Here is a 14042-nt window from a genome sequence, read left to right as displayed (position 1 = left end):
AAAGCTAAAATTTACTAAGGGCTTTCTGTAGACCAGGCCTACACTACATTCCTTAAAGATTTTTATTTTAATCCTAACAACAATCTGGTCAATTGCTATTACTCCTATTTTATATATGAGAAAATGAAAGTTTATAAACTTTCATTTTATTTGATAAACTTGCCCAAGATAAATCAAGACATTGAATTTAAAGTCAAGCCTTTTTTAACTCTAAAATCTCTGTTCTTTAGTAGTATATTTCCTTTCAGGTATTTCCTAGGGGATATATGCATTTAATTACTACATGGAAAAAAATCTACTTGGTAAATTACTACCAAGTTATATTGCCACCCTATGGTTTTGGGGTTATCAGCCAACTCCTTTCCATTTATTTTCTCAATTTCACCTTCTAATGTGATACAGTATTTCAGAGCAAATGAAAGAATGGAGGTTGTATTGTGTATAACTGTTATGTTTACAGAGCTCTGAAGGTCAAGGTGATAAATTTATTTATGTATTCACCAAATATTTATTAACAAGGGTCAGTATAGGCAAGGCATATATCAGAGAAAGAAATGCATAAATATAATTATAGCCTTTTGCAAAATATTGTTCCTCAGTGAATGGGATAAATTATTATGCATATAGTGTCCCAATTAATACATTATTAATATGCAGCTTTAACCTGACCTTTCCAAAAGTCATTCATTTGCCATCCAAAAATTTCAGAGAGTAACAGTGGGGAAATGATTTACACCTTAATGATAAAAGACTAACCTACGGCAATTTTGCCTTAAATTCCCTTTAACATTTTCCTTATGCTCAGAAAAAGTGTATGAATGCTTGCACTATAAGACTTTCTCTTTTTTTAAAAAAATATAGTTTTTAATTTTTAATTTCTAATTTTTAATTTTAATACTCTGAAATATTCCACTCAGTAATTGACTTGGGCTGATGCTTTATGTGAAGTAAGAACATTGTGGTTCTGATCAAGAATATGTATTGTTTTTCAATGTGGTCTTTACATATGGAAAATGCAACATGTTCTTTCTGAATATCAATTGTGTTTCATATAATTTATGTGGCTATTTTCATTAATTTTGGATGGCATATTATTGTTACTTTTAATTAACATCAGTAAGTATAAAAATACTATTACATATTATATATTTATAAGAATCTATTTGCCCTTATTGCCTTATATTTTGTGTTTCCAAATAAAATTTACTATCATAAATAGGCTGTGTCTTGTGTTATTTTACTGTTAGTAGTAATGCAACTGTTGCCTAGAAAATCCCATGGATGGAGGAGCCTGGTAGGCTGCAGTCCATGGGGTCGCTAAGGGTTGGACACGACTGAGCGACTTCACTTTCACTTTTCACTTTCACACATTGGAGAAGGAAATGGCAACCCACTCCAGTGTTCTTGCCTGGAGAATCCCAGGGACGGGAGAGCCTGGTGGGCTTCCGTCTATGGGGTCACACAGAGTCGGACACGACTGAAGTGACTTAGCAGCAGCAGCAGCAGTAATGCAACTGTGTTGTTCTATACACATTTTTCTCTTTGGGACCAATTACAAATTGGTGCAAATTTGGAGTGTTATCTATACTTCTATAAACACCAAAGCCCATGTGGAGAACAAGGCCCTGTAGATAAAGCAGCTGATCTGACATTTAAACCGGAAGGCACTTAAATAATGTGCCCATTTTCTCTAGCTGCTCTCGAGATTTCTTTTTGTATTTGCTTTCACCTAAAAGATAAAAACATGTGTTTTATTTAACACTTAAAAAATTTGCCACTTTACTAACATTGTTGATTATTTTGTTCACTGTGTCTAATTCAATTGGGGATGGACTCCTTTCTGATGCAAAGAAAACAAGTGATGTCATTGTCTGAAATGTCTATTTTAGGAGTTCTCTGGCAACAGAGCCTTGTTTAGCATTGTAAGTGATAGACACTACATTACCATCTAAAGAACTTTTTCTCACAGTTTTAAAAAGAAGAAATCATGATGCAAAGTATAAGTATGTTGTAAAACATAATCCTGGCATTCGCTCCTGTCTTTTACAGTTACTTATTTACTGTGCTGTTTCACCCTTTTCATGACAAAGATCTGTTCAAAGCCTGAAAGTTATGTCTCATTTATCATTTCATTTCTACCACTCAACACAGTGTTCTCAGTTTAGAGAATAAATGAATATTAATACTGTGTTATTAAGCATCTGTGAAATCCTATTTTTAACACTGTCTTATGCAGTAATTCTTCTTACCTAAGTTTCTTCAGTATATTATTTGATGTTTTTAGATCATTCCTGGTATGCCTGAATTAATAGTTGTTTTCTACCTTTTATATACATAGAAATTTTTTAATATTATTTCTATTACTTTAACTAACATATAATGTATTACCAAAATGGTACATACCGTAATTTTCAGAAATTTCTACTCCAAGTAAAATAAATTAACTATAACATTTAGAATTATTATAAAGTATTTGTTTTATTTTGGGGAGGCAGAATGAAACTACGACTAACTACCCTCATATCTAGACAGTGTTATCTGCGGTGATTCATTTATTCAGCAAAATTTCATTAAATTTCACTATGGTTCAAATCTGTTAGGTTCCTTGATGTCAATTGTATTTTATGAGTCAAAGATTACCATATATAGACTGAAAAATAATGCCATTTTTAAAGGATGGCATTTATCTCTTTTCATAAAAAAGACATCATGAAATCATTTAGTAAAAGCTATAAATACCATTAGTATTGCTTCTTATAGTTTATGCTTAAAAGGAATGTGGCAACACTGATTTCATTGACTAAATATTATTTAGATTAATTGCAAGGAATGAAATTTTGTATTCCAATATGCACTCAGTTCACTGGATAGATTCACTGATTCATTACCCAAATTTTCATTCCAGGCCCTCCAGGCCCTCCAGGTGGTCTGCGAATAGAAGACATTAGAGCCACTTCTGTGGCACTTACTTGGAGCCGTGGTTCAGACAATCATAGCCCTATATCTAAGTACACTATCCAGACGAAGACTATTCTTTCAGATGATTGGAAAGATGCAAAGACAGGTGCGTTTATTTGTTTGATTAATCTGTGCATGCTTTGAGATGAATTCTTTTTTCTTTTACTATCTACCCTGAAAATTTTCTTTAAAAAAAATTTTTTTAGTAAACCCACACTTTGGTAGTAAACAAAACCACAACAAACTAAATGTTTTAAAGCTATAAGGGAAGAAGCAGCCTGTCTAATCTGTTAATATAATGGGGGAGCAAAGAGAGGCCTCCTGGGTTTCTTATTTGAGCTATATATAAGTCTAAGATGTATTAGGAAATAAGTATAGAGGAGGTTTTTTTTTGGCAAATGGTATCTATAACATTATTTATTACCCTTTTTTTACAATTACATAGGTACTATAGTTCTGCATTAAAAAAAAAAGACACAGTTGATCATAAAGATTAAACACTTAAATCTTACTACCATAACTCCAAGTATGCTCATGTCTGGCTTGAATTTCCTCAAAACAGGTTTTAAAAGAAGTTTAGTACCTCAACTGTTTTTCCCCTCATATTTTATTCAGATTTTCTAAAAGAAAAAGATAACTTCTAAGAGTAAGTGGGTACTTTCCCTCGTGTAGAAGTTATTACCATTGTCATTTGTTATCACTAGTCTTCAATATCACATGTTAGCTTATTTTCTCATAGATATCAAAGAAGATAGAAGATTGTTTTGATAAAAATAGCCTGTTAATTTTTGTCATTGTTGACAATATTTCTAACTAAACTTGTAGCTATCAGAATTTATTTTAGATGCATAAGGAAGAGGCATAAAATATGGCCTTTGTTGTCACAAAGGGGAGAAAAAAAGACAAAAGTGAATAGAATGCTCCTTTAAAAAAAAAAAAAACCCAAAAAAAACAAGAATTAGTCCCAGCATAACTTAAACCTACTCATTTTAATTTTTACATAATGGAATTTATTTGTATTGCTCCCTGAGAAGTTTTAATTTAAATTCATCTTTTTAGGATAATGTCTTATCATGGGAACTTAATGAAATATAAATTTGAAATCTATAACAAGGGTTTAGGATACATTTTAGGACTTTTCAGGTAGCTCAGCTGGTAAAGGATTGACTTGCAATGCAGGAGACCCTGGTTCGATTCCTGGATTGAGAAGATCCTCTGGAGAAGAGATAGGCTACTCACTTCCGTATTCTTGGGCTTCACTGGTGGCTCAGACAATAAAGAATCTGCCTGAAATATGGGAGACATGGATTTGATCCCTGAATTGGGAAGATCCTATGGAGAAGGGCATGGCAGCCCATGCCAGTATTCTTGCCTGGAGAATCCCCATGGACAGTGGAGCCTGGTGGGCTACAATCCATGGGGTTGCAAGGTGTTGGACACAACTGAGCAACTAAGCACAGCACAGGATATATTTTAGTATTAAACAATTCTCTACAGTACCTGAATGGCCTAGTGGTTTTCCCTACTTTTTTCAATTTAAGTCTGAAGAAAGAAAATTTAGAAAACTCAGCAGTTGCCACAGGACTGGAAAAGGTCAGTTTTCATTCCAATCCCAAAGAAAAGCAATGCTAAAGAACATTAAAACTATCACACAATTGTACTCATTTTACATGCTAGCAAGGTCATGCTCAAAATCCTCTAAGCTAGGCTTCAACAATACCTGAACCGAGAACTTCCAGCTGTACAAGCTGATTTTAGAAATGACAGAGGAACCAGAGATCAAATTGTCAACACTGATTGGATCATAGAAAAAGCAAGAGAATTCCAGAAAAACCATCTACTTCTGCTTCATTGATTACACTAAAGCCTTTTACTATGTGGATCACAACAAATTGTGGAAAATTCCTCAAGAGATGGGAATACCAGACCACGTAAACTGCCTTCTGAGAAACCTGTATGCAGTTCAAGAAGCAATAGTTAGAACTGGACATGGAAAAACTGACTGGTCAAAATTAGTAAAGGAGTACATCAAGGTTGTATATTGTCACCCTGCTTATTTAACTTCTATGCAGAATACATCATGAAAAATACCGGGCTAGATGAAGCACAAGCTGAAATCAAGATTGCTGGGGAGAAATATCAGTAACCTCAGATATGCAGATGACACCACCCTAATGTTAGAAAGCAAAGAGGAATTAAAGAGCCTCTTGATGAAGGTGAAAGAGGAGAGAGTGAAAAAGCTCACTTAAAACTCAACATTCAAGCAAAGATCATGGCATCCAACTCCATTACTTCACGGCAAATAAATGGAGAAACAATGAAAACAGTTACAGACTTTATTTTCTTGGGCTCCAAAATCACCGTTGATGGTGACTGTAGCCAAGAAATTAAAAGACTCTCCTTGAAAGAAAAGCTGTGAAAAATCTAGACAGAGGATTAAAAAGCAGAGACATCATTTTGTTGACAAAAGTCCATCTAGTCTAAGCTATGGTTTTTCCAGTAATCATGTATGGATGTAAGAGTTGGACCATAAAGAAGGCTGAATGCCAAAGAATTGATGCTTTCAGACTGTGGTGTTGGAGAAGACGCCTGAGAATCCCTTGGACTGCATGAAGACCAAACCAGTCAACCCTAAAGGAAATTAAGCCTGACTATTCACTGGAAGGACTGATGCTGAAGTTGAAGTTCCAATACTCTAGCCACCTGATGCAAAGAGCTGACTCATTGGAAAATACCCTGAAGTTGGGAAAGATTGAAGGTAGGAGGGAAGGGGAGGACAGAGGAAGAGAGGATTGGATGATACCACCGACTCAATGGAAATGAGTATGAGCAAACTCTGGGAGATGGTGAATGACAGTGAAGCCTGGTGTGCTGCAGTCCATGGGGTCACAAAAAGTTGAACACAACTGAGCAATTCTGTATGAAGAATCTACGAAGTTCTTCATAAGTCTACGAAGCTCTTCATAAGTCTATGAAGCTCAAATGAATTAGAAACAAGTGAAACATTTCTATTACATTGTGCTTGTGAGTATAAGAATTATCTATAAACATACTTGGCAAAATCCAGCCATTTGAAAAACAATTTTTTAAACCATTTAGATATTTGATAAAATAATGTACAAGCAGTTTCTGCTTTTCCAAATAGATGAAAATGGATGACAGTGATGAAACAGTAGATGATCTTCGATATCCAGTCAAATTGATGTTAATTACAGATACTGGAGAGCAAATGAAATACACACCTGTTTAAAATTTGGTTTGGCTTTGAGAAAGGAATAATAATTGCAATCATTCATCTCCATTAATTGTGTATGCTTACTGTGTAGCTCAATAAAATATGCTTCTCACTAAAAAAATTTTTCTATTATAAATTATGTTTCATGAGATGGAAGACTTTTGTTTGATTCACTATTCTATCTGTAGCAACTAATTAGGGCTCATAGAGTTCATTCATTAAATGCATACATATTGAGCTCCCATTGTGTGCCTGAACCTGTCCTAGATGCTGGATTCATAATTGACCAACTGTGAGTAAATGAGACAGGAAAAAAAAAGCAAAAAAAAAAAAAACAAACCCAAAGCCAAAAGCCATAGCCATATCTTTAAAGAGCTTACATTCTACTAGGGGAGATTGTAGTAAGCAACTAACTAAAATGTGAAGTAAGTCACATGGTGTTTAGTTCTAAAGAAAAACAACAGAGAAGGGAGATAGGGAAGCAAAAGTTGCATTTGAATAGGGTGCTTCTGATATTAGCATAGCCCCTTCTATTTGTTATGGTTCCTGTTTTCGTGTTATATATCTTTTACAATTGCCAACCTATTTGTATCTTTAAACCTAAAGTATATTTTCTGTTGACAGCATATAGTTGGATCTTATTTTATATCTAGCCCTATAATCTCTGCCTTTTGATTAGAGTAATCCATTAACATTTGATATTATCACTGGTGTAGTTGGATTTATATTTGCCTGATATTTTTGCCTTCTAAATATTTCATGTTTATACGCTAGTAAAGTCATGCTCAAAATTCTCCAAGCTAGGCTTCAGCAATATGTGAATCGTGAACTTCCAGATGTTCAAGCAGGTTTTAGAAAATGCAGAGGCACCAGAGATCAAATTGCCAACATCCGCTGGATTATGGAGAAAGCAAGAGAGTACCAGAAAAACATCTATTTCTGCTTCATTGACTATGCCAAGGCCTTTGACTGTGTGGATCACAATAAACTGTGGAACATTCTGAAAGAGATGGGAATACCAGACCACCTGACATGCTTCTTGAGAAACCTGTATGCAGGTCAGGAAGCTACAGTTAGAACTGGACATGGAACAACAGACTGGTTCCAAATAGGAAAAGGAGTACGTCAAGGTTGTATATTGTCACCCTGCTTATTTAATTTGTATGCAGAGTACATCATGAGGAACGCTGAGCTGGAAGAAGTACAAGCTGGAATCAAGATTGCCGGGAGAAATATCAATAACCTCAGATATGCAGATGACACCACCCTTATGGCAGAAAGTGAAGAGGAACTAAGGGGCCTCTTGATGAAAGTGAAAGAGGAGAGTGAAAAGTTTGGCTTGAAGCTCAACATTCAGAAAACGAAGATCATGGCATCTGGTCCCATCACTTCATGGGAAATAGATGGGGAAACAGTGGAAACCGTGTCAGACTGTATTTTTTTTGGCTCCAAAATCACTGCGGATGCTGATTTGCAGCCATGAAATTAAAAGACGCTTGCTCCTTGGAAGGAAAGTTATGACCAGCCTAGATAGCATATTAAAGAGCAAGGACATTACCTTGCCAACCAAGGTCCGTCTAGTCAAGGCTATGGTTTTTCCCGTGGTCATGTATGGATATGAGAGTTGGACTGTGAGGAAGGCTGATCGCCGAAGAATTGATGCTTTTGAACTGTGGTGTTGGAGAAGACTCTGAGAGTCCCTTGGACTGCAAGGAGATCCAACCAGTCCATTCTAGAGGAGATTAATCCTGGGTGTTCATTGGAAGGACTTATGCTAAAGCTGAAGCTCCAATACTTTGGCCACCTCATGCGATGAGTTGACTCACTGGAAAAGACTCTGATGCTGGGAGCGATTGGGGGTAGGAGGAGACGGGGAAGACAGAGAATGAGGTGGCTGGATGGCATCACCGACTCGATGGACATGAGTTTGAGTGAACTCCGGGAGTTGGTGATGGACAGGGAGGCCTGGCGTGCTGTGGTTCATGGGGTCGCTAAGAGTCGGACACGACTGAGCGACTGAACTGAACTGAACTGATTCCTTCTTTATTGCTTTCTTTTGTATGATGAATATTTTCTAGCATAAAAATTTAATGTAATGAAATTCTCTAAATATAAAAACTTAATGATTACTCTAGAGGTTACCTGATTTACCTGAGTTTATCAGAATTATCTTCATATTTTTACCAACAATATCAGTGAGATATAGAAACAAATGCCTTTGAAGGTGGTCTCAGCACTCTTCTGCTTCCAAACTTTGAATACATCTGGTGAAGCCTACAAAAAAGAACTGGTCAACAGGAAAAGACTCTCCTTTAACTCCCAGGGATTCAAAAAAGTCATGCCAGCATCCACTCTGTCTTTAAATATCTATGAAAAGTTAAACTGAGTTTTTCTTATGAACATTTGTGAATACTTCCTCCTCTTCCCCATGACTCTATCAATGATGATTTAGTTCATTAGATTTATTCACAATTTTAACCCTCTGATGGGCTCTGCAAAAACTATTTATTATTTACATTATTTTATATGTTCTTCTTGTTAGTTGTATCAGTATTGTTCTCTTGTGATTGTGTCCTAATGCTGTAGCCACACATTCCGGGAAACAAACTCATTCGGAAGGACAATGAAGATAGTGGAGTGCAGTTTATTATACCGGCGGGCCCAAGGCAGAGTCTCCTCTTAGCTAAGGACCCTGACCAGTTTTTGTGAAAACCTTATATACCCTAAGTGTACATGCTCAAACCGACCTCCCCCATTCTCTGAAACTAGTCTGAACAAAGGAAAAGAAAGATACAGTCAAAGTTAACCCGTGATTCGTATGCTTTAAACCCGTGATTCGTATGCCTTAAGCCTAGGTAGTTAACAGTGGACAATTATCAATAGACCTGTGGTCATACCCCAATAAGTAAAATAGAATTAATGATTCTATTCAGTTACACAGATAATTAGGGTATTCTTTTAGGCGATGGATAGTCTAGGTACGAGCCCTGGGGCTCTCCCATCCAGGGGTCTGGTTTTCCAGTTGGTATGTCGTTTCCACAGATACTGGGCATATAGCTCAAAGTCCACAGTCCAACCCAAGATGGAGTCTGCTTTCAAGATGGAGCCTATTCTGTTTCCTCCTTCACTAAGTGAAAGTGAAAAATAATTTTTGCAACCAAAGCAGAAATAAAAATCACATGGTTTTTATTTATAGTGGTGTCTACTGAAGAAAGGAGGTTCCAAATTAAATTCAGTTTTATGAAGGTAATTATTTTAGGTGTCCATTAGGTATTTTAAGATACCAGCTTTCAGAATTCTAAAGATTAAATTTAGAATAATGACATGAAATAATGGAAAGAACATCTTTAAAACAAGCTACTGTATTACTTCTCTCAAACATTTTTGGGGATGAATGGCATAAATTTGATACCATTCCTAGAGTTCCTCAAGATGCTAAGGTCAGATTTAGAATGTTATGCTACTGCTTTCAGAGGAAAAATTATAGAATACTGCTGGTGATGGTGTGTATGTTTGTGTGGAAGAGAAATGTTGGCCAGAACATAAAATGGGCCTGGGAACTGTGCTACAAGGAACAATTGAGAGAACCCTGGATATGTTCTCAAAAAAAAAAAAAAAGAAAAGGAAGAAAAATGTCTTTATGTTTAAAGTTCTATCATGTGGAAGACTAGAATTGTTATAAATCTCTTAATTATCGTCTCAGTACATAAATGTTTCTCTGAATTTTCGATTATTTCCTCAGAAGAAACATTCATAAGTTAAATTGTTGAGTGTAAGCATGCTTAAGCTCATGAGTTATACTGCAACATTACACTGTTGAAAGGTATAAGTTTTTATTTCTACCACCAGTATATGAGTTTCTCTTCTACCATATGTCTACTTAGTATTTAGTATTATTTTTTTTAATCTTTGCCAAATAGTTTAAAAAATGAAAAAAGAATTAGGCTCCTTGTAGGAGATTTGCATTTTAAAATTTACTGTTTTCTTGTTTGCCTTTCTGTAGCTTCACTTTTGTTGTTCTCATTTCAAATATAAATTTCTGGGTTTTTATGAGGCTACATGCAAATTTTCCCTAGAGAAGAATCAATGAATCATACACTCTGGGATGCCAAAGCACAGTCTACTTCTTTTTCTCTTCAAGGAACTTTTTCACACCTCTGGCTCCTTCCTGAGTCCTGCCAAATGGTCTATGTGTTGGGTCTAGAGCCTCTAACATCACACAGAGTAGTTGTGTCAGTGCCAGCTGCTGCTGCTGCTGCTAAATGACTTCAGTCGTGTCCGACTCTATGCGACCCCATAGACGGCAGCCCACCAGGCTTCCCCGTCTCTGGGATTCTCCAGGCAAGAACACTGGAGTGGGTCGTCATTTCCTTCTCCAATGCATGAAAGTGAAAGTGAAAATGAAGTCTCTCAGTCATGTCGACTCTTAGCGACCCCATGGACTGCAGCCTACCAGGCTCCTCCGTCCATGGGACTTTCCAGGCCAGAGTACTGGAGTGGGGTGCCATTGCCTTCTCCAGAGAGAGGCCTTTAAATGCCCATTTTCATTTTCAAACGATGGACTAGCTTTTTCAGCTAGAATTCCTAAGTGGGTAATTGTTTCCAGGTACTTTCAAAAACTTGTGTTTTAGATTGAAATGGAAGATCCTGAGGATTTGGATTGTATTTAAATCCTGAGGAAATAGCAGCACTTACTATGGCAGCATTGGAGAATCTAGAGCAGGTGATTATGTTGCCTGGAGTTATTTTTGAAACATCTACTTTTTCTTAGTCTGTGTGTTTCTGAGCTGCTCAAAGAATTAGTCAATGTGGTTTAGAAGGCACAGCAATACAAAGCATATGACAAAGCACCACAAAGCAAAACCTTGTAACTTTTGGCCTTGGGATACCCATAAGACTTGCTTCTCTTTTCCTCCAAAGAACAGTTGGAATTTGTTTTTTTTTTTTTTAATTCTGAGCATTATGGGCTAAAATTATTTGAAAATATATCACTATGTTACTGCTAGGGCTGGTTTTCAAAATAAGCCCTCCTAAAGAAAGGTCTTTTGATCTGAGTATTAAAGTAAGATTTATGTCTCCTATTCTATATCCCTTTGCAACCAATCTAAATACCTGTCAGATTAATATACAACATTTTACCTTATTATTATTTTTTTTAACAGAGAGAAGCCTCTGACCTTTTACAGTTAAAAATCTGATTTTTACCCTGATATCTGTAAAATGTGACCTGACTCAGAACTGACTCAGTTGAAACTCAGGAACTTGAGCTCTCAGTCCTAATTCCGGGTACTTGCCCCTATTATGCAAAGTACTCACCTCTCTTTCTGACTCCAGAAATAGCAAACAGGTTGCAAGAGACTTGGCTGAAGAAAGGAGACACAAAGTCCCTCTGCTCCTGATTATTGCCCATTTGGCTTGGAGCTTGAAACTCTTTCCAAAGGAAAGATGACCTGTGCTTCCAACTTATCTGTGTGGGTGGTTTTGGAAAAATAAAATACATCCAGTAGCTTCTACCAAGGCTAAAAGGATTGGATAAAATTACAAGAGGTACAAATCCTTTTATAGGAACATTTCGGGCTGTGAATAAAATAAATAAAAATGAGGTAAAACACAGTAGCAGTGGAGGAGAGAAGTCAGAAAGGACCAATTCAGAGTTAAAGAGAATGGGAGAGAGCTTAAGAGGATGGAGATGAGCTTTATCCTCTGCTTTAGACAGGTAGAATAATTTATGAGTTGAATATAGATATAAAAGCCATAAAGCGTGGATATTTTTTGGAGGGTTCAAGTAATGTAATGCCCTCTTTTCTACTACCAGTAGCCTGCCTGATTCAGGGTTGAAGGAGAAAATAAAGTGATTGTTGTACACACGGTTGTGCTGAGACATTGTAGACGCTAGATAAGCACAACTTCTGTATTTGTATTTTATTTACGATTTCTACAAATATTTATCAAGTACTTTTACCTACAAGACATCATACTAGGTATACGAGGCCCTGAGTGGCCCCAGCACAAACATATATATGGATATATAGATATATACACAAATGAGAAATAGGAGTAAATAAGTGGGACATAGAGATATATTATGAGTATGGCCTGGTATGGACATAGCCAATCTTGAGGTTCTAATTGTAAAATGATGCTATGGGCTGCTTAGTTCAAGACTGGACAGGAAAAAAAAAAATAAGAAAGCAAACTTTTAAATCCTGTTCTTGTGATGAGTCAAGAGTCCTGATCCCTTCTGGGGAAGGAAAGCAGGCCATATACAGAACCACATTTAATTCTAGATACATTTTTCTAAAATGATTGGTATTAGTCATTTTTGCCAGATTAGCCCTACTACTTATATAAATGGTTTTATACAGGGGGTATTGTAAAGATATGCCAAAACCTTTTTTGTTTTAGATACTTAACATCTCATAGGTGCTAATGTTAGTGTATATCAATAAGAATGATCATGACTGGTTTTGTTCTTAAAAAGAGGAGATTTTATACCTTTAGATATATTTATAGATATATTATTAGCTTATTGATATCACATTCCATCTTTAATTATTCATAAGGTACATCTTGAAAGTCTATTTTCCTAACATCTACTCCCATTTTTCTGTTTGAAGGTCATTTGCATCACTGGGCCAAGGGTTTCCCACTGAGGCCTGTCTTCTCAGGGTTGTACTTTTTTTCACCTCAGACTTCAGATCTTTAGTCACAGATCTTACATCTTCATCTGGAATCTAAAACGTACCCTAAAATGACTCCATTTGATTTTTCTTTATCTCTCACCATTCTTCCAAATATTTTCTGTAGTCAAGTATGACTTTCTACTCAGGACATACTCCTGAGCTTCCATTTGTTTGGAGATATTGTAGTATTGGACCTTCATGCATGTTTGGAGTCAGTTTATCAGCTGCAGTTTTTACTGCACATCCATCAGGGTATTCCTGTTCTGACCCAGACTTCACCTGCCCCTACCTATTGACTGCCCAGCTGCTTGGAAAAGTCCCAGTGTAGGTTTTACTATCTTAAGAGCACCATGCCCTTGCCAAGAATTGGCCCTTTAGAACAGTTTCAACATTTCCATTCTTCAGACATTTAAATAGGGCTCGGGTTTTGCAGCATAAGTAGCAGAGGAGAGTATCCAACTGCCTCCTTGACCCTTCTGTTACACTTTGTAACTTGTACTTTCCAGACTCACAAACGCACAGATATTTCCATCAGTCTCTGCCTCTAAATCTCTGTACTAATTCCCTAGGGCTGTCATAACGGAGAAGGCAATGGCACCCCACTCCAGTACTCTTGCCTGGAAAATTCCATGGACCGAGGAGCCTGGTGGGCTGCAGTCTATGGGGTCGCTAAGAGTTGGACACGACTGAGAGACTTCACTTTCACTTTTCACTTTCATTCATTGGAGAAGGAAATGGCAACCCACTCCATTGTTCTTGCCTGGAGAATCCCAGGGATGGGGGAGCCTGGTGGGCTGCCATCTATGGGGTTGCACAGAGTCAGACACAACTGAAGCGACTTAGCAGTAGCAGCAGCAGCAGCTGTCATAACATGTTACCACAGATTTGGTGGTTTACAGCAACCGAAGTATAAAATCATGGTGTTGGCAGGGCTGTACCGTCTCCAAGGATCTCAGGGAACGACCCTTTCCTTGCCTATCCCAGCTTCCAGAGGCTCTACATACTCCTTGGCATGTGGCTGCTTCACTTCAGTTTTTTCCTTTGTGGTCACATTTCACCCTCCTCTTCTCTGTGTTTCCTTGTTGTGTTTCTCTTATAAGAACATTGGTCATTGGATTTAGGATCCATCTAGATAATCCAGGATGATTTAGCCAAAGATTTTTAAC

The 14042-nt window shown here is 36.9% G+C and overlaps 1 protein-coding gene across 5 annotated transcripts in view; it reads left to right on the top strand.

Moving 5' to 3' along the window:
* The window catches only part of CNTN1 (contactin 1), a 427927-nt gene that overhangs the window by 330161 nt on the left and 83724 nt on the right, over window positions 1–14042 (top strand). For all 5 annotated transcript variants that reach the window (XM_055394045.2, XM_055394044.2, XM_088836972.1 and 2 more), the window contains one exon: window positions 2906–3064. In XM_055394045.2, coding sequence (XP_055250020.2) covers window positions 2906–3064 — 159 coding nt within the window. The remainder of the gene's footprint in view (window positions 1–2905; window positions 3065–14042) is intronic.

Source organism: Moschus berezovskii, chromosome 6, assembly GCF_049115385.1.
Source record: "Moschus berezovskii isolate FMDL1 chromosome 6, NW_MosBer_1.0, whole genome shotgun sequence".
In the NCBI taxonomy this organism is placed as follows: Eukaryota; Metazoa; Chordata; class Mammalia; order Artiodactyla; family Moschidae; genus Moschus; species Moschus berezovskii.
Note: the sequence above shows the minus strand (reverse complement) of the source record. Positions and strands in the feature narration are given on the sequence as shown.